Genomic DNA, 22,279 nt, shown 5'->3' with positions numbered 1-22,279 from the left:
TGTGCAGACACCACCACAAATAACAATCATATGCAACACCCTAATCCATAAAATAAATGAGAAAAAAAAATGGAGGAGTAGACCACAACCCACCAAGAAAACCTATGACAAGGAAGTTGAAATCTTTCTCCAAAAATATTAGAATTTAGTAAAGGTATACTATCCTATCTCTCACAGTTTAGGGTAGAATCTTATATTATTATTATGCGGAGAATACAATCCATATATACAAGGCTAGAAGCTATTTTAGGAAGTCTCAAATTTAGGAAAGAGAATATATATTTTATTATCTGTCTTCTTACATGCATTGGATATATATACAAGAGCTTATTTAATGAGCATCCTATTCTACGGAACAAATCCCTAAAATTGTGGGATTGTTATTCTAGTAATAATAGCAAGATACAAGGAATATAACAAATTAACTACGTGGGAATAATATCTAAAGTTTCCTAAAATATATTTTGACACTCCCCCTCAAGCTGGTGAATGAGTGTTTTCCATTCCCAACTTGGATATAATTCTTTCAAAATTACTGTTGCTCAGTCCTTTGGTGAGTATCAAGTTTACCTTGAGTGGACACATATTGGGTGCAAATCAAGCCACTATCAAGCATTTTTTTTTATAAAATGTTTGTCCACTTCAATATATTTCGTTCTATCATGTTGTATTGGGTTGTGTGCTATACTAATTGCAGATTTATTATCACAATATAACCTCATTGGTTCATCCCACTTTATCCTTGAGTCTTCCAATATAATCTTCAGCCATAAAAGTTCACATATTCCTTGGGCCATTGCTCAAAATTCTGCTTCAGCACTAGATCTAGCTACCACACTTTGTTTTTTGCTCTTCCAAGTTACTAGGTTTCCACCAAGAAAGGTACAATATCCAGTAGTTGACCTCCTATCCACAACTGAACCTGCATAATCAGCATCTGTATATGCCTCAAGACTGACACTCTTATTTCTTTTGAACAAAATTCCTCTTCCAAGAGTCCCTTTTAAATACTGGACAATTCTAAGTGCAGCTTGTAAATGTGCTTCCTTTGGTTGGTGCATAAATTGGCTAACTAAGCTCACAGCAAATGCAATACCTGGCCCAGTGTGAGATAGGTAAATGAGTCTTCCCATAAGTCTTTGGTACATTTCTTTATCCACAGACACATCCTCCTCTGCACTTCCCAACTTTATATTTGGATCTACAGGTGTACTTGATGGTTTGCAAGTTGTTTGACCTGTTTCCTGTAGCAAATCAATGATATATTTTTGTTGGGATATGAAGATTCCTTTCTTGGAATGGGCTACTTCAATCCCCAAAAAATATTTTAGCTTCCCTAAAGTCTTGATTTCGAATTCTTTGGCAAGGCATTGGCTCAACCTTTGTTGTTCCTTTTTATCATTCCCAGTAATAATTATATCATCCACATAGACCAATAGTATTGTTACTCCCCTTGAATCAGAATGTTTGATGAATAAACTGTGGTCCCCTTGGCTCTTTTTATATTTAAGACTTGTCATAACTTTGGTGAATCTCCCAAACCATGCTCTAGGTGATTGTTTCAACCCATATAGTGCCTTTTTTAATTTGCAAATTGTGTTGGACTCAATTTGTCCCGTATACCCGGGTGGTATCTCCATGTATATTTCTTCTTCAAGATCCCCATGTAGGAATGCATTTTTTACATCAAATTGTTGCAGTTCCCAATTGTAGTTCGCTGCCAATGACAAAATTACTCTAACCATGTTCATTTTGGCAACTGGTCCAAAAGTCTCTAAGTAATCCACTCCATATGTTTAGGTGAATCCCTTGGCCACCAACCTTGCCTTATACCTCTCAATAGTCCCATCAGACTTGTACTTTACTGTATAAACCCATTTGCACCCAACTCCATGTGATAGGGAGACTAGCTGCCAAGTATTGTTTTTCTCCAACGCCTCCATCTCCAAGTCCATGGCTTGTTTCCATTTTTTGTCAGTTAATGCCGCAGATAAGAAGAAGGTGTAGTTGTGGTGTTTAGGCTTGTGAGAAAGGTTTTATGGGTAGGTGAGAATTTTTCAAAGGATAAATAGTTTGTCAAGGGGTAAGGTTGTTGTTTGGTGCATCTTCTGGTGCCTTTTCTAAGAGCAATTGGGAGGTCTAAATTATGATCTATCTGTTCAACTGGCTTTTCAAAAGGAAATTCATCACAACCAATAGAGTTACAATTTATAGGATCAAAAGGAATTACCTCAAGTAATGTTGCAGGATTGGATTCTTGAACATGAGTAGATCTTGGAATGGCCTTTCCTCTTCGTGTGTACACCAAATTTTTCCCAAACTTTGTATTATCATGTGGTTTAGTTGTTGGTCCTGCAGATTGAGGTATTCGATTCACCTCTACTTCTTCCTCTTCAGCTTCATCTTCACATATAGTGGTAGTATTGTTTTGAATTTTTGTTTCTAGTCCAAAAGACAGATTTGGTAATATAAAAGGTTCATCTTCCTCTCTTAAAGACTCCCCCTGAAGATGAGATTGGTCAAAGTAGCTTACTCGCTCATTGAAAGTAACATCTCTTGACACAATTTTTTGGATGGGGATGAAAACACGTATACCCTTTTTGTGTGGTTGAGTACCCCAAGAAAATACATTTTATTGCCCTTGGGTCAAGTTTTCCTCTTCCATTACTATGAACATGTACAAAAGAGACACCCAAATATTCTAGGTTGAAGGTTATTTGTATGGATTATATGTGGGTAGAATGAGTTTAAGACTTCCATGGGGCTTTTTGAGGATAAAACAGAAGGTAAACTATTAATCAAGTAACAGTGAGAATAGCTTCCCCCCAAAATCTTTTTGTAACATTATTTCGGAAAAGAAGTGATCTAGTTTGATCTAATAAGTGCCCATTTTTCCTTTCTACAATCCCATTTTGTTGGGGTGTGTTTACACAAGAGGATTCATGGATTATTCCTTCCTTTTGACAAAAAGAATTTAGAGTATGATTGAAATAATCTTTAGCATTATCAGACCTAATTATTTTTATATTAACCCCAAATTGATTTTTAATCATTGAAACAAACTGTAGAAAAATATATTTGACCTCATATTTGTGTTTAAGAAGGAAAAGCCATGTTACCCTTGTACAATCATCTATAAAGGTTATAAACCATTTAGCCCCTGAAGTACTAGGAATATTAGAGGGACCCCACACATCCGTATGAAGAAGATAAAATGGAGAATTGCTTACTTTATTGCTGATAGGAAAAGGTACATGCTTGTGTTTGGCAAGCTCACATGCCTCACAATGAAGATCTTCTAGATTTAAATTTTTAAACAAGGAAGGAAATATTAACTTTATGACCCAAAATGAAGGATGTCCCAAACGACATTGAAACAATTGGATTTTTTCTTTGTTGGCCATGGAGGATTCAGTATTTAGAGAGTGACTCTCAACGGGCAGACTCAAACCTTCCATGTAGTAAAGGCCATTCCATTCTCCAGCATGTCCAATCGTCCTCCGTGAGTTCTTGTCCTGCCATATACAAGAGTTGCTATGAAAAATTACATTACGTAAGAGGTCCTTGGTAAGTTTTTATATAGATATCAAACTTATGGATAACTTAGGAACATGAACATTTTTTAGTATCATGTTTGGGGTTATTTGGACATCTCCTTGTCCAGCTGATGAGGGTTCCATTAGCAGTAGAAATTTTCTTGCTGCTAGGACATGGGGAATATGTGGAGAAGTGTTTAGGGAATGGTGTCATATGGTCTGTGGCTCCAGAGTCTAGTATCCAATAGTGGGTAAATGGGGTATTTGAGACATTAAATCCACAAGAAAATAGGAACTTACCATAATATGTCAATGAACACGTACGTGTGGGTTTTTCCAATTTACTGAGAAAGGACCTTACTCTTTCTAACTCCTCATGGTTGAGTTGTAGAGATCCTTCTTGACTTTCAAGACCAGCAGCAACATGAGCTTGCCCCCCTCTCCTTGGAAGGCCTCCTTTGTGTCCCCAATCTTTGCTTTGAGGTTTTCCATGTAACTTCCAGCATTTGTCCCTTGTGTGACGTGGCTTGTTGCAATAGGTGCACCAAACTCCTTCATTTTTCTTCTTTGTTCTTGGAAAAGGGCCTTCTTTTTTTTGTTCTGCACCCATGATTGTTGCTCCTTCAACAATCATAGCTAAATTATCCGCAATTGGGGTCTCAAGCATTAGACTCTTTCTGCTTTCTTCACTCCGAATAATTGCCATTACTTCATTGAGTCCAAGAACCTTCTCCTTGCCTATTATTTGGATTCTGACTTGATCATATTCTTGGTTTAGGCCTACCAAGAAATCATACACTCGATCTTGTTCAATGTATTCTCTTAGAATTGTTGAATCCTCAAAACACTTGGCCTTTATGACCCTGTAATGATCTAATTCCATCCATAAAGATTTGAGTCGATTAGCATACTATGCGACAGATTTAGTGCCTTGTTTAGCTGCCATTGTTTTTTCTTTCACCTCATAAATCTGGACAACATCATTTGCCTTAGAGTAGGTTTGCTCTATTGCAATCCATATGGCCTTTGCAGAAGTGAGGAACATGCATGTATCGCTTATTTTCGGAACCATTGAGTTCCATAACCATGCCATTATCATGGAGTCTTCTTCATCCCATGACTTGGATCTGGCATCTTCTTCCGTAGGAGCATCATCAATGAGATGGCTGACCTTTCCTTTCCCTTTTAGAATGGTCTTAATGAGTTGAGACCATTTAAGATAATTTTTTCTATTTAATCGATAAGCTGAATGAAAATTCTGCAATTCTCCATTATTCTGGATCTTGTCTACATTTTCCATTTCAGCCATTACAAAAATGTGCAATTAAGGCACAAAAACAAAGACTATGATGGAACTTTAGGGTTGGGCAGCAATGAAGGTTGTGATGGAATTCTAGGGTTAGGCAGTAATAAAGGCTATAATGAAAATACATGGTCAGAGGCTCCCAAGGATCGAGAGCTCTGATACCATCTTAAGAAGCGGGCTTTAAGCCTAATTCAACCCCACAAAATCGGCTTGTATGGTGAGGTTTGCACCCCACTTATATATTATAATTTGGCCTTATATCTAGTCAATGTGGGACTTCCAACACACACCCTTCACACCAAGGTATAGATATCTCGAGCATGATAGTAGAAATTAATGGGTGGTCCGATAGTGGCCCGACAACGGCTCTAACATGACTCTGATACCATATTAAATTTAGGAGAGAGGATATATATTTTATTATCTGTCTCCTTACATGCATTGGATATATATACAAGAGCTTATTTAATGAGCAGCCTATTCTACGGAACAAATCCCTAAAATTGTGGGATTGTTATTCTAGTAATAATAGCAAGATAATAATAGCAAGATACAGGGAATATAACAAATTAACTACATGGGAGTAATGTCTAAAGTTTCCTAAAATATATTTTGACAGGAACCATAATAATAACTCCTAGACAACCAAATCCCTATGATTCAAGGATATCCCCATTATTCCAAATAATTATAATCTGCTAAATAAGGAAAAAAATATAACTAATAAGAAACAATGATTCTAATAGAAATAAAACAGATTCTAACACAATGAGACTTACATAGAATGCATCCTGCATGGGCCATCCTCCACGTAACCTAGATATATCCTTTGTGATCGTATCCCTTCCAGCAGTAGCCAGGACTTCATCAAAAACAGTTTTTGAGCTAGTGTTTTCAGCCAAAGAAGAAATCTTTAGCAAGTAAAGGATAAATTTGCCAGTAGAAAATGACAGACACCAGAAACATTGAAGTAAAATCAGAGACAGGTATCAATTATCACTGAAACCCTAGCCTATATCAGGATGATACCAAGACTATGTATGATCATAAGAAATGCAGAAGATCGAAAAATTTGATATGGGCAAATTCAAGAGTTACCAATTTTCTCCCAGGTCAAAGCAAATTCCTTCCCATCTCACAACCTCCCACAATTTATACTGTCTCTTTCCATCATACAACACAAGCACACCCCATGATCTAGCTTAGTTAGAATATTCACTCTCCTAATTTTGATCAAGTGCTGCACATTTTCATACTTCTTACACACTGTCATTATTTAATAGGGGATCCATTAGTGAACAGCTTGAAAACAACATATACCGATTATATATGAGAGAGAAAAACAAACAATACCTTCCTAACAAATTAAAATTATGACAAGATATTCAATGAAATATGTCAACTTTAAAAATATTAAAAGGATACAGCTCCAAGAGTTTCCACACGCAAATGCTTGTCAGTTGCATGCACAACAGCAGAGATCAATGATTGGGTTGTCCTGTGGGCAAAAACATTATGTCATGTCACCATAACCTATGCTCAAAATTACAAGTTCAAAAGACAGTACGATATCAACAAAGTTCAAGTAACATTGTGTTGGTGTATACACTATGCTTTAAACCTTGAGATATCAATTTCAGTCAATTCCCCCCCTCTCTTTGTAACAAATTCAACAACAGCTTGAATAGCCCCTTCAGCTGACTGCTTGATCTTATCACATATAGCAACTGAGCAACCATGCAGTGTAGCCACCATCTGCACACCAGTGCCAACACAGTTATTAAATGTAACTTAGACATGATCAATACACAACTTGAGAACAAAGAAAAATAGTTCTGAAGGGCTTGGAAGACCCTTCTCAGTTCTATTATTTATATAGATAAAAATCTGATACAATAGATAGATGGAAGATGAAGAGATTGTCCTAGACTGCTAGGAACAATCATTATAGATAACCCAACACACAACTACCTACTTTAGGCCCTGCTATATTAATCATAGGTAGACTTAATAATTATTCTAACACTCCCCCTCAAGCTGGAGCATACAAATTGTATGTACCAAGCTTGGAACAAATAAACTCAATCCGAGGTCCCCTTAACGACTTAGTCAACACATCTGCGAGTTGGTCATTTGATCCAACAAACTCAGTACATATTTCTTTTGACAATAATTTTTTCCAAACAAAATGACAATCAATTTCTATATGTTTGGTTCTCTCGTGAAACACTGGATTTGATGCAATGTGAAGAGCAGCTTGGTTATCACAATACATCTTCATACTCTGGATGTCACAGAAGTTAAGCTCTTGAAGGAACTGCTTCACCCATATAAGTTCACATGTTAATGAAGTCATTGCCCTATATTCAGCCTTAGCTGTTGATCGAGCCACTACATTTTGTTTCTTACTTTTCCATGAGATAATGTTTCCTCCAAGGAAAACACAATATCATGTAGTAGATCGTCTATCAATAGGAGAACCTGGCATCACAATATCCTGATACTTGAAGGCTTCCTTTTTCTTCATATAACAGCTCTTGCCCAGGAGCCTTTTTCACATACCTTAGAATGCGAATGATAGCATTCCAATGGCCAACACATGGAGCTTGCATAAACTGACTAACCACTCCAACTGCAAAAGATAGATCCGGCCTTGTAATAGTGAGATAGATTAGTTTTCCAACTAGCCTCGTATATCTCTCCGGGTCGGAGAATAATTCACCTTCTTCTGTTGTTAATTTTTGATTTGGATCCATAGGGCTATCAACCGGTCTACAATCAATCATGCCTGTTTCTTGCAGAATATCCAGAGCATACTTCCTTTGGGAGATTACAACTCCATCTTTTGACTGAGCTACTTCAATGCCTAGGAAGTATTTGAGGCTCCCAAGATCCTTGGTTTGGAAATGTCTACACAAGTACTCCTTCAATTGAGATATTCCAGCAGTATCATTTCCTGTAATAACTATATCATCAACATATACTATCAAGTAAACACATTTCCCGAGAGACGAATGATAATAAAAGACTGAATGATCTGCTTCACTACGTTTTAGCCCAAATTTTTGAACAATGGAGCTAAACTTTCCAAACCAAGCACGTGGTGATTGCTTGAGCCCATATAAAGATCGGTTCAATTTACAAACCATACCAGACTCCCCCTGAGCAACAAACCCTGGAGGTTGCTCCATATAAACTTCTTCCTCAAGATCACCATAGAGAAAGACATAAACCTGAGTGTACCCTTTTGCAACCAGCCGGGCTTTGAGCCTATCAATGTTACCATTAGGGCCGACTTTGATTGCATATACCCATCGACAACCAACAACCTTTTTGCCCGGGGGAAGTGGCACAAGCTCCCAAGTGTGACTGTGGTCAAGAGCCTGCATTTCTTCAATCATGGCTTGTCGCCATCCAGGATGATCAGGTGCTTCTTTCACATTTTTAGGAATAACCACAGGAGATACTGAGGATAAAAGGGAATAAAAGGAGGGCGACACTCTGTGATAACAGAAAATTATAAATGGGATGAGGGTTTCGAGTGGAACGAGTACCTTTTCTGAGAGCAATGGGCCAACCAGAATCATCTTCACCAGGAGGCGTGACAGGAGATGGTGACGGAGAAGAATCTGAAGGAGGAGATCCACCATTTTCTGGAAGAGGATTACTCACCGGGGTACTATGTCGAAGGATATCAGTATGTGGAGAGGAAGGTTCAGGAGGACCTTGGGCATGACTTGGATTGACAAAGGCATTGGAGATATTAGACTCAACCACTGGAAGAGGAAAGACCTGGTGGAGGATATGAACATCTTGAACAGAGGGAGAGAAGAAAGGTGTCTGTTCAAAGAAGGTAACATTGGCAGACATGTAGTACTTTTTGGTTTCAGGAGAGTAACACGGTACCCTTTTTGAAGCTGAGAATAGCCCAAAAAGACACATTTGATCGCACGAGCAGAGAGCTTGTCGAGCCCCGGAGACATGTCGTGAACAAAACAAACACAACCAAAGACTCGAGGAGAGGTGTGAAAGAGAGGATCATTGGGAAAGAGAATGGAGAAAGGAACTTTATGATTGAGAGAGGAGGAGGGCATCCTATTAATAAGAAAACATGCAGTTAAGATGGCATCCCCCAGTGATGAACAGGAATATTAGCACCAAGCAAAAGGGTACGAGCCGTTTCAACCAAGTGTCTATTTTTTCTTTCGGTTATACCATTTTGCTGGGGTGTATGAGGACAAGTGGACTGATGCAAAATACCATGGGAGCTAAGAAGTGAAGAAAAATTTGATGAGAAATACTCTTTAGCATTATCACTTCTTAAGACTTTAATTACGTGACCAAATTGGTTCTTGATTTCATTCAAAAAGGATGTGAAAATGGGTAACAATTCAGAGCGATCTTTCATTAGATAAACCCAAGTACATCTAGAATACTCATCAATAAAAGTAACAAAATACCTAAAACCAAAAGAAGAGACGCGACTAGGTCCCCAGACATCAGAATGAATAATAGAGAAACTAGAAGTACACATTGATTGAGACCTTTTTGGAAAGACAGATCTAACATGTTTTCCTAGTTGACAGGACTCACATTCTAAAGTCTGAAGACCACTAAGTTCAGGACACATCTTTTTTAACTTTGACAAGTGAGGATGGCCAAACCGATCATGTAACACTTTAGGGGGAAGAGCTGCGACACAAGATACCCGTAGACGAGATCCAAAATGGTATAAACCTCCAGCTTCATATTCTTCTCCAATCTGTCTCCCCGAGCCACGCTCCTGTATAACAAAAGATTTTGAATCGAAAAATATTGAACAATGTAACATTTTGGTTAACTGACTTAGGGAAATTAAATTGAATGGACAGTTAGGGACAAAAAAAACAAATTTCAGAGTTAGAGAGGGAGACAGGGAGACATGACCGACTCCCTTTGAACAAGTTTTAGAGCCATTTGCAAGGGTAATGAAATGAGGTTTTTCTTGGAGGGAAAGGGTTGAGAACAATGAGGTATTACCAAAAATGTGATCAGAAGCACCCGAGTCAATTACCCATGAATTTAGACCTTCCATGGATTGAGAAATGCTAGTTGTGGACGTACTTGGGGACTGAAAAGATTGCGCCAAACTGTTAGACTTTAATCGCAGATACTCTTGATACTCTTCCTCAGTGAACTTGGAGTTGGAAGTGAAAGTTTCAGCCTTAGAGATATTGACGGTTTTTGAAGGAAAGCCATGCAAGGAGTAGCAGTTTTCTTGGGTGTGACCCACCCTCTTACAGTAAGAGCACTGTGGACGTCCTCGACCTCCACGTCCTCCTCCTCTAGTGCCACGTCCTCCTCTTCCTCGCATGGCAACCATGACAGATGGTTCCATTGTTTCATGAGCTTCCTGAGACTGAGACACAGGAACACGAAGAAGACGTGTGGTCAAGGCTTCCAAGGAAGGGACCTCATGACTTGTCAGAAGTTGATCTCTGATGTGATTCAAATCTGGATGCAAAGCACGGAGGATCATCACCATATAATACTTGTCAAGCTTCTTTTTGATATCTTCCGAAGATTCCACTTCGAAGAACATTCTCAATTCTTCCACAGCTGCTTGGGCTTCAGTCATGAAGAAGACCATATCATGGTCTGTCATTTTGAGACAGGCGAGCTTGTTTGCGGTATCATAGAGACGTTGAATATCATTAGCATAAATGCTTTGAGCTTTCTTCCAAAAAGTGTGACATGTCTTGAAGGCTCTAAGAGATATCAAAAGCCGGGGTTCCACAGATTGCCACAATAGGGCACACAATTGGAAATCAGCTTGTTTCCATTGTTCAGCTTTGTCAGAAGATACTTGGCTCCCATCCTGCTCGAGGTGGTCATAATGTCCTTGACCAAGGAACCACATTTCCACAGCAGCAGACCAACATAGATAATTCTTTCCGTTTAGCTTTCCGGAAGTGATTGAGGGACTTCCAGAGAAAGAAAGAGCAATTCCAGACGCCATTCTTTGATAAAAACAGGAGAAGGAACCAGAAAAACCGTGAAGAACCAGAAAACCTAGAGGGTTTCTTAGGGTTTTCTTAAAGGGGAGCTTCTGGACACACCAAAGTAAGATTTTAAGGGTCAGAACGGACAGAGGAGCAGAGGGCAATAGATATGGAGGTGGCGCGACGACTTTTCGGTGAGCAGAGGGCGGCGAGTGGACAGCACGCGCCTGTTCGCAGCGCACAAAGAGTCTGCGCGTGGCGGAGCGTGGAGGAGAGTCAGGCGAACCCACCGGTGGGGTTGGCTGTCGTGTGAAAAGGCAAACCAGATTTAGTGGTCGTCGGACGGAACAGTGACGGCGGCCGGCGGCAGACGGCGGCCAACGGCGGTGGACAGCAGCGGACAGATGCGAGGTGGCGGACAACCAAGTTGAAGAATTTCAAACTGCAGTTGACAGCTGCAGATAGTGGCGAGACAGCCGCGGACAACGACGAACGACACCGGACAGATGCAAACAGCAGTGACAGTGCTAGTGGACAACCCAGGACAGAAACCAGAGCAAGATGAACCTGCTCTGATACCAACTTGAGAACAGAGAAAAGTAGTTCTGAAGGGCTTGGAAGACCCTTCTCAGTTCTATTATTTATATAGATAAAAATCTGATACAATAGATAGATGGAAGATGAAGAGATTGTCCTAGACTGCTAGGAACAATCATTATAGATAACCCAACACACAACTACCTACTTTAGGCCCTGCTATACTAATCATAGGTAGACTTAATAATTATTCTAACAACACACACTGAGAATCAAAGACACTTACCTCCTCTTTTGTCAGCAAAATGCAGAGGGAGGAAACAATCCTGTTGAAAACTTCTGATGGATCAATAGAAGTATCCTGCATATATATACAAATATACATGAAAATCAAGAGCTTTGGTCTCATTTTTTCTGACACTATAAAATACAAGATGGAAAAATCAGAACAAGAAGCAAGGCAATAAACAAAGTGGTCAGTGAACTAACATTCCTCAATATGGCTATAACATCCTCAAGAGAAGATAATGCACTGTATGACAATTCTATAACCTCAGGAGATATAGATGAACCCGCAGGTCTTGGAAGTGAAAGAGAGATGCTAAAGAGTAAATCAATAATCTGCACAAAAACAATTAATTAGACTATTAATTAGACTATTTAAGAACAAGTCCACAATATCCTCCTTACAGAAGTTAAGTAGAGCATGCACATTATAGAATATAGACCATACTATATTCCTGAAACTATTCAAATAGTGAGTGCCTTTTCTTTAAAGGAGCACAACTTCTCATATACTACTTACTTGTGCTGACACTTTTCGGACTTCAGAATTTGGGTCTGCACATCGTGGAAGGTACATTATAACCCTATCTCCCAAGCACAGAGCTTCTCGACTTGGCAGTACAAATGCAGCTAGTGGTTGATAAGAAAAACTATACTTCAGAATATATGAAAGAAGAGCAATTCAATGGTATCTAATGGAACAACATATTTACATGGAAGCTTTGAAAAATTCCTAAACAGAGTCCTGTCTATTTGCTTGTTATGTGCACAACTCCCATGGCAGCCCAGTGCACAATACCCACTAACACAAATCATCCGAAACTTTAGAAGCATCTCGTGTACAGCAAGGCAGCCTCTTTTCCTCTGATACTCAATGGGCGAACAGACAAATTGATCAATTTGCCTCAAGATAAGCATTAACAGCTCTGCTCGACTTCTTCCATCTTCTCCACTATATATTAAATTTTTACTAATCAGCATGAGTAAGAAAAAGTAACTATACATGGACGGAATGACCAGATACAAAAAACATTCATGACAAAAACTGACTGGCAGGTGTGTTTAGAAGGAGTGTGATAATGATGTTATGTTTGTAGTACACAAGATGCAGAACCAACAACAAACAAGAACTGATAACCCAGGATGGAATTAAAAACAGATCTAACAAAAGAGAAACAGTTTTCTTTATAAATGAACAATAAAAATAAAATGATGCACAGTTGACACAGTTCTAAAGAAAACAACAAAGTTGAATAATGTTCAAAAGAACAGGTAATATAACAAACTAGAAATAAATAATTAGAAGATTTTAACTTAAATTACCCAGAGAGAAGAATTGCACATAAAAGGGTAATCAAGTTGTCTATAAGGGGATTGACAACATCAACTGGATCATTTGGTATAGCAAAGAACCCCAATGTGGCCTGTCAAATTCATCAGGAAACTTGGATGATTAAAAGGTAGGATTACAAATAAATCAAATGAAACCCACATACCTTCATCACATGGTTCCTAGTTTCAACTGTTAGCTTTGGTTCCACCGAGACCAACGTGGTGCAGGCACTTATAGCAAGGGCCTAAATATAAGAAATCACATTAGCAAACTAAAATATTCTCAGCTTTAAATGACCGTCTTCATCTTAGGCATAGCTCAATTCTATATACCTGAGTACGCAATAGGTCATTGTAATCAGCAAAACCATCTTCATCATCCCGACCCATTAAAGTTAAAATATAATCAAGCAGTTGGTCCCTTCTTTTCAGTGGAAATGGTGAGCCACTTTCAGCAGCATTAATAACAGCATTACCTGCAATAAATCAAGCTCACAATTAATAAAATAAATTCAGTCACAAAAATTATTCATAAAACATAAATAAATCATGAATAGCATGATTTCTACAACTATTGTATATGGGGAAAAATAACCACAACTTTCACAGATCTTCACTTTCTAAAGTAGGCTTTAAAGCAATCCCTTTTTTTGCATAAATTCAAGTCAAGTGAGAAGAAAAAAATAGAAGATAAGTGTTTATGACAACCATATCAGCAGTTAAAAATGAAAGGGATAATAATGAGAATGAAAAATAATAAAACTCTGAAAAGATAACTATAAACCTAGTAAATCAATTGCTGTGATGACCGCTTGCTTTGCTTTGGGATGACGAACATGAAGAAGTCGTGAGAGCACATTGGTGCCCTGCCCACAAATAAATGAAACAATGTAAATCAACTTTCCCTGATTACAAGCATATGCAAAAATAAGCAAAAAAACGCACTTACAGGAAAGGAGACACTCAACCTACACTTCGTTTACTATTTTGTTCATTCATGCATAATTTAAACAGAAGATTAAACCAGGACACAATCCTTTTTTTAAAAAAATAAGAAAAACCTAGGTTCTGATACAGACTGGTTCTATAACTTTAATTGGTTTTCAAAAGGCAAACTAATGAAACTGTTTAGAAAATTGTTTTTGTTAAAAAGTGGACTTTAAGGCTAATTCAATCCCAGTAAAATTAGCTTGTAAGGTGAAGTTTGCACTCACTTATATACACCAAACTGACTTTATCTCTAGTCGATGTGAGACTTCCAACAGATACCTCTCACGCTGAGGTATATACATCTCGAGCGTGAGACGAGACATTAATGCACTAGAGTAGAACATATAGTTTCTACTTATTTCCATAGTCATGGATCCCCATAACCATGTAATGATTCGTGAGCCGTCATTATCCCAAATCTGAAAATTAGGGTTATCCATGGAAATTGCCTCCCCTTCAATATGATTGAGTCTACTCATACCCTTTAATGTACTTATGATAAATTGAGCCCACTAGAGATAATTTCAACCTTTAAGGCGGTTTTCATCAGGTAAGCATGGAAGATTGGGATTACTTAGTGGAATTGTCATGCCAAACAATAAATAATAGGGATTCCTTTGCCCTCTCCTAAATGATAATGAAAGGTAAGACAGAAAGCTCAAGGGATGACAGCAGTAATGGCACCAATGACAGCAGCTGTGATGGCAGTAGCAGTGATAGCAACAGTGACGATGATAACAGTGATGCAGTAAAGGCAACTGTAGTGGTGAGGCAGTAGCTACAGCTTCAGCGAAAGCTCCGCAAAAACTCTAACGACAGCTCCAGTGGGTGGCAGCTGATGGGGGTAGCAATAGTAATTAAAAGAAAAATAGCTGCACTTTAGATGATGTTAATGAGAACCATAACTAAGACGGAAAGAAGAAATGTGGATGCAGGGCTCTAGATCATGAGCTCTAATACCAACTTGAAAGGATTAATACGAAAGAAAGAAGATTATTATTTAGTTAATTAATTTGAAATAGTATATCAACTTCTATATATAGAGAACTCAAACCCTATAGTAATAATTACAAGAGATCTCTAGAATCTTCTAACAACTTCTAGCAATACATTTAATATTGTTGTGATTACAGGAAATACCTATAGAATTTTCCTAATTAGAGAAAATATTTGTAGGATCTTCTAGATTATTTTTTAGTATATTGTTTCCTTATTTCCCTTTTTCAGAAGATTAGATTGCTACAAATAGAGCAAAGGAAAATGTAATTGATAAGAATGAAAATAATAAAGTGTTTCTCTTTTTCAAGTTGGTTTTAGAGCTCCCCATCTTGAGAGCTCTGTTTCCACTTCAACAATACCCACCGTCGCCGTTGTCCAATATCCTATCATTTATGACTCTTAATATGAAAGCTTATAAGGAGGAACTCGAACGCTTGAAAGAATTGGTTGAATCAATGAGTAAGCCCTCTTAATCATGTACTCTTCGATGAAAGGTAAGATTTGTCTCGATACTATTGGTCATGGGTGGTATTTGGATTCTTGATTCAGGAGCAACTGATCATATGACACATTTTCGTCTGTCCTTCGACTCATATGGTAAAACAAATAGAAACAACTTATTACAGTTATGAATGGTTATGATATACCTATATGTGCCTCTGGGAATATAATTTTGGACTCATCTATTGCATTGAAGGATGTTTTACATGTTCCACAATTAGCCAACAGTCTTATCTCTGTGAAAAAATTCACAAAAGATTTAAATTGTTCAGTAACATTTTTCTCAACTTATTATGTTTTTCAGGAACTTGTCACGGGAAAGACGATTTTAACTGATAAGGAGCAACGTGGGTTGTATTTGTTGGAACTGATGACCAAAGCAAAAATAAAATCATTAGTCAACAAGTTACATCTGAGACGTGGGCAAATTCCCAAATATGGTTACATCATAAAAGGCTTGGGCATCCTTCATTCAATCTTATCCGTCCTTATTTCCCCATTTGTTTACGTAGGATTTTGTTGAGTCTTTTAATTGTGATATTTGTCAGTTGTCAAAACATCATTGTGCATCTTATCCTATTAATAAAAAGAGTACTTCTCCATTTGATTTAATTCACTCTGACGTTTGGGGATCTGTCGTAGAATCTATTTCCAGAGCCAAATGGTTTGTTATCTTTATTGACGATTGTACCCGTGTCACGTGGACATACCTTATGAAAAATAAATTAGAAGTTTTCCAAATCTTTGTTAATTTTTTTTGTCTTGACCAAAATCAATTTGGAAAAAATATAAACAAAATCAGATCTGATAATGGTACTGATACGTGAAACATGAATTTTTCAAATTTTTGTCTCATAATGATATTATTCATGAACTAACATGTGTAAACACTCCTGAATAAAACGGGGTTGCAGAAAGAAACAATCATCAGCTTCTTGAAGTAACTAGAAGTTCATCACTTTCAAATGTCTGTTTCAAAAAATTATTATGGAGAAGTTGTGTTAACTACCACATATCTCATCAAGAGGCTACCCACCCGTATCTTAAATGGCATTAGTCCTGTAGTGTCTTTATTGCCTTTTGTTCCTTCTTCCCCCTAATAACGAGTCTACCTAGTCGAGTCTTTGGATGTATTTTTTTGTTCACTCTCATCATCCTAACCGTAGTAAATTAGATCCCAAAGCTCTTCAATGTGTCTTTATTGGGTATCCTTCTAATAAAAAAGGTTATAAATGTTATGATCCTCAAAGTCGTTGTGTCTTTATCACCATGGATGTCACCTTTCATGAAACACAATCCTTTTATGTCAGTCCACCACTTCCAGGGGAGAAAACACTTGAAGTGGATGAACTCTCCTTCTTGTCATTACCATGTTTGACTTTGCAGGATGCCCAAGATCTTAGCAATGAAGCTACCCTATTCCACAATGAGAAAGAAGAGGAATAATACAATTTTTTTGGAAAAAAGGTGAAAGAAAACAACCCACTTCGACTCCTGAGCAAGAAAAATTGTCTAATCGGGAGGTGAGGATCCTTGATGGTAACAATGAGGAGATAAGTATTACTGAGGATTTACCCATTGCATTGAGAAAGGAAGGAAGATCATGTGCTAAATATCCTATTTCTCAATATGTTTGCACTAACAATCTCTCTGATCAGCATAGAAGCTTTCTTACTACCATTGATGCCACAAATATTCCAAACTCAGTCCAAGAGGCAATGAAACTTGAACATTGGAATCAAGCCATGAAAGGAGAGATGAATGCATTAGAAATAAATTCAATATGGGAGATTGTTCATAAGTCAAGAGACAATAAGGTAGTAGAGTATATATGGATATTCACAATGAAACAAAAGGCAGATGGGACAATAGAAAGACATAAAGCTAGATTGGTGACAAAAGGACATACCCAAACTTATGGAATTGACTATGAGCAAACGTTTGCCCCAGTGGAAAAGATGAATACAGTTCGATTTGTTCTCGCTTTGGCTACTCATTTTGGATGGGACTTACACTAGTTAGATGTGAAGAATCCCTTTCTTCATGGAAATCTAGAAAAGGAAGTGTACATGGAGATTTCCCCAGGTTTTGAAGTGAAAAATGAAAAAAACAAGGTATGCCTCCTAAAGAAAGCATTGTATGGTCTTAAGCAATTCCCTAGAATATGGTTTGGAAGATTTACAAAAGCAATGGTTTCCTTGGGATACAGACAAAGTCAAGGAGATTATACTTTATTCATAAAGCATTATTCTACTAGTAAACTCACTTTATTGTTTGTCTATATGGATGATATGATTATTGAAGGAGATTATGAAACAAGAAAATTGGCGTTAAAGAAAAATTGACAGCCCAATTTAAAATGAAAGACCTAGGAAAACTCAAATGTTTTCTTGGAAAAGAGGTTGTTTACTCCAAGAATGAAATTTTTATCTCCCAAAGAAAATATTTACTTGATCTCCTCAAAGAAATAGAAAAGTGGGATGTAGAACCTAAACAGATCCTATAGAACAAAATCACAATTGGAAGTGATGAAAGTGCTCCTGTAAAGAAAACCCAATATCAAAGGTTGGTAGGAAAATTGATTTATCTATCACACACAAGACCAGACATTCTTATGCAGTTAGTGTACTGAGCCAATTTATGCATGATCCAAGAGAGAGACACGTGCAAGCTATGAAAAAATTCTCCAATACTTGAAGTCAAGTCCAGGAAAGGGGCTATTATTCAAAAGGGAAGACACATTGAGTATGAAAATATATACTAATGCTGACTATGCAGGTTCTATTACTGATAGAAAATCTACTTCTAGGTATTATGTGTTTCATGGAGATAGTATGGTAACGTGGAGGAGCAAAAAGCAAGATAGAGTATCTCGTTGTAGTGCAGAAGCTGAATTCTGAGCTCTTGCTCAAGGAATGTCTGAAGGACTCTAGATGAAAATCATTTTGGAAAACCTTAAGTCAAGGTGGACAACCTTGTGCAACTATACTGTGACAATAAGTTTGCCATGAGCATTGTCCATAATCTAGTACATGACAGGACCAAACACATTGAGATTGACAGACATTTCATCAAAGAAAAAATCTAAACAGAGGCTTTGTGATGACAACTCATGTTCCTACCAAACTTCAGATAATAGATATTTTTACAAAAGGGCTCCCTCTAGGTAGACTCAAGATCTTATAGGCATGTTGGGAATGACTGATATTTATTTACCAACTTGAGGGAGGGTATTGTAATTAGAGGAAATATCTATAGAATCTTCTTAATTAGAGAAAATATTCATAGAATCTTCCTAACTAGAAAAAATATTTGTAGGATCTTCTAGATTATTTTTCAGTATATTGTTTCCTTATTTCCCTTTTTTAAAAGATTAGATTGCTACAAATAGAGGTAAGGAGAATATAATTGATATGAATGAAAATAATAAAGTCACTTCTCTTTTTCAAGTAATACCCTACCAACAATTTTCAGTTTTGCATTTAATATCCAACTAATAACACATAAAATAACCCAAGAATATACAAACTGCCTTCAATGAAAACAATTCATTATTTAGTCCACAGCAAACCAGTAATGATACATAAAATACAGGAAAACATTTTTTTTTTCCTGTTCTTAAAGAACTCCTAGAGTAAGAGATTTAAGAAATATTTCACGATATCATAATGTTTCAAGAGAATCCTAGATGATATCTTAAAACTTACTCTATTTTGAGTTGTTTCCCTAATTACAATTTTTGTAATTATATGCATGTCTTTTAAAATCTAACTTATCAACATATCTCATCATGTATACAGGAATAAAATCATGTATAATTATTTGTATTTACTGCAATTGCATCCAACTTATATACAATGAACTCCACTGTATTTATAATGATATCATTTTAACATATTTGGGAATATCCTACATTCTCTCAAGATTTATTCTTTTATATTTTGTGATTTGTTTCCTTAAATTAGGATATTTGAAATTGTAGGGATATCAACCAAATTTCATTAGAATCTCATTAATAGAAATAAGAGATATTTATAATGATACCATTTTAACATATTTGGGAATATCCTACATTCTCTCAGGATTTATTCTTTTATATTTGTGATTTGTTTCCTTATTTAATTAGGATATTTGTAATTGTAGGGATATCAACCAAATTTCATTAGAATCTCATTAATAGAAATAAGAGATATTTATAATGATACCATTTTAACATATTTGGGAAAATCCTACATTCTCTCAGGATTTATTCTTTTATATTTTGTGATTTGTTTCCTTATTTAATTAGGAGATTCATAATTGTAGGGATATCAACCAAATTTCATTAGAATCTCATTAACAGGCTTATAATATCATGTATCCAGGAAAAATATCAATATAGCTGTTTGTATTTATTGTAATAAACTTATATAAAATAGACTCGGTCGAATACTTTAGACACACAGTCCCACATCTCTAACATCATTTTTCTCTTTCAACAGTACCTAATTATAACTGCATTTAAAAAGAACTGAGAATGGTTCCAAATGAAACATTAATTATTCCTTAAGTATCTGATCAGAAAAAAAGCAAGACAACAAAAACAAATGCAGAGAAAAAAGATGACCTACAACAAGGGCATTTATTCTGGCTTCAATAACTGTTGATGGGGCATACTTTGCAGCATATCCATACATTAGGGCCAAAGCAGCATGAATGTCATCAGACTCTTCCGTTCTGAAACTATCTGAAAATAATGACAGGATCCTGCAACAAATAAAAGCTACAAATAGATAAGACAGTCTGAAACTATATGAATCTTGAGAAAAGAAAAAGGAAAAACAGAGCATTCAGCGGGTAAGTTAAGGAACACTTGCAAGCTGATATCATGTTCTTATGCAAAACATATTGTTCAATAAACCAAGTATATATCAACAAAAAACGACAAATTCTGAATGTAATATAATCTTCGAAAGAAAAAGAAATAAAAAATCATTTTAAGAAGACCTGATGGAAGGGTAAGTAACAGACTCCAGACAGAATCGAGATTTGGCTTGTATATGAAGGCAAGGGAAAAACAAGGGAGAAAAACAAGAAGGCAGGGAACGTGATTTGGAAATGTGCATAACGTGATTGAATAAAAAGATTTGGAAACAGAGAAACCATTGAAGAGATTAAAATCCTATTAGCATTCTATAGTTTCCTTTTCCTGCTAAAGAGGATCTATGTAAATAGATTCCTCGGTTTCTGATGCCATTTAAGTTACTAATAAAAACAGAAAATTCCAGTAATATTATGGTGATATAAAAGCATAGTTACTGTTTTAGTTGACATTATTATACAAGGGGCAATAATTTCATAAGCTATCATTAAAAAACTTAAGGTTTTGAATTCCAATGTGATATATATTAAACTGCAAACATCAAAAACATGAAAACAAAACATAAAGGAGAGAAAAGAGGATGAAAACAATTCACAAGTGTAGCAGTAAGATCTGAACATCAAAACTTCATCAAATAACATTTTGAAAAAAAAAACGGTATACACTCAATCCTATAAATCTGGCATAAACCTCTGAAATATGCCTTGCCCAACATTGTCTAAAATGTCCTTCAGCTTGTCCAATACTGTATCCAAGTGTGATGCAGCAACCTTAAGAAATAGAAAGTATGTTTAAGAAGCAATAGGAAAGGAAAATGAATCCAACAAGATCAAAATAAATAAACTAAAATAAATAAAAAGATTAAATCACCAATCCCATTGCTTTTGCCAATCCAAGTCTGTTTGTTGGAATTGCAATGTTTGCCTGCTTGTACATCCAATCTATTTTATCACGGACATAAGCTCTTTCATTAACCTTTTGAAGCAGAATGCCTAGGCACCTGTGTTCAAGTACAATACCTTTTTCACACCCTTTCCAATCTTAAGTAATGGTAACTTGAATTTTCAAAAGGCACGTGCATGTAGAGAACCAAATTGGAGAATCCGTAATTATGCAAAAAGTTGGAAATAAATACCATGGTATATGGGTGTTTATGCTCAGACTGGTAATAGTAAAAAGAAAAAATAAACATGAAAAATGTTTTGCTCATCTGTTTCAATCACTTCTCATCACAGGCTTTAAAATTCTTACAAAAGCAGATTTAGGCTCCGTACATGGATAATACAAGTAAATTGGGGTTTTCCCCAATACGCCCACTCACATCCAGCACTATTAGGCTTCGTACATGGATAATACAAGTAACTCTTTTAATTGATCTAGAATAGATTCTCATCACATTTTACAAAGTGGCTTTAGGCTTAACTCAACCAGCTTAATAGGTAAGGATTTCCCCCACTTGTATAGTGTATTTTGACATTATCTCTAAATGATGTGGGACTTAATTTTTTTCCGAACAAGAACATTTCTGAAATCAACATAACAAGTTTTTAATTCATAGAAGGGAACCACTAATGTAATATATTGCAGTGAAAAATTGAATTGATTCCCATTTGTTCTTGTACTCCAATTGTTTCTTTCATTAAAGATTTGATCATTTAGGGAAAGTATTGAGTTTTCCCTAAGGCATGTGAACTAATTTCTGTTGACTGGATTTATTGGTTTTGACGGAACAAAAGAAACCAATGTGCACGGCAATGTGTAATATCTATGCTACTCTTTTGTGCATCAAGTTGGAGAACAATTCTTACATTTTTATGAAAAATTCTTTTTCTGTGCATTTCATATTGAGAAAATAAGTAGCCATCTTTTGGCTTGTACTAGTAAAGTTCATGGTCATTGTTTTTATGACTATGTCTTATCATACTTTATAGTATCTTAGATTATTACCCTT

At 36.5% G+C, this 22,279-nt stretch overlaps 1 protein-coding gene and 1 pseudogene across 4 annotated transcripts in view; both read right to left on the bottom strand.

Moving 5' to 3' along the window:
- The window catches only part of LOC124826446 (ARM repeat superfamily protein), a 76,898-nt gene that overhangs the window by 37,536 nt on the left and 17,083 nt on the right, over positions 1-22,279 (bottom strand). For all 4 annotated transcript variants that reach the window (XM_088116415.1, XM_088116412.1, XM_088116414.1 and 1 more), the window contains 14 exons: positions 21,199-21,328; positions 21,019-21,098; positions 20,078-20,213; positions 13,762-13,843; positions 13,311-13,453; positions 13,142-13,222; positions 12,969-13,069; positions 12,359-12,597; positions 12,166-12,275; positions 11,850-11,981; positions 11,647-11,721; positions 6,464-6,597; positions 6,268-6,340; positions 5,622-5,753 (listed from right to left, as the gene is read on the bottom strand). In XM_088116415.1, the coding sequence (XP_087972541.1) occupies positions 5,622-5,753; positions 6,268-6,340; positions 6,464-6,597; positions 11,647-11,721; positions 11,850-11,981; positions 12,166-12,275; positions 12,359-12,597; positions 12,969-13,069; positions 13,142-13,222; positions 13,311-13,453; positions 13,762-13,843; positions 20,078-20,213; positions 21,019-21,098; positions 21,199-21,328 (1,648 nt within the window). The remainder of the gene's footprint in view (positions 1-5,621; positions 5,754-6,267; positions 6,341-6,463; positions 6,598-11,646; positions 11,722-11,849; positions 11,982-12,165; positions 12,276-12,358; positions 12,598-12,968; positions 13,070-13,141; positions 13,223-13,310; positions 13,454-13,761; positions 13,844-20,077; positions 20,214-21,018; positions 21,099-21,198; positions 21,329-22,279) is intronic.
- On the bottom strand, positions 1,797-4,835 carry LOC148198051 (uncharacterized; annotated as a pseudogene).

Source organism: Vigna umbellata, chromosome 5 (assembly GCF_029865625.1).
Source record: "Vigna umbellata cultivar VRB3 chromosome 5, Vumbellata_1.0, whole genome shotgun sequence".
Taxonomy (NCBI): domain Eukaryota; kingdom Viridiplantae; phylum Streptophyta; class Magnoliopsida; order Fabales; family Fabaceae; genus Vigna; species Vigna umbellata.
Note: the sequence above shows the minus strand (reverse complement) of the source record. Positions and strands in the feature narration are given on the sequence as shown.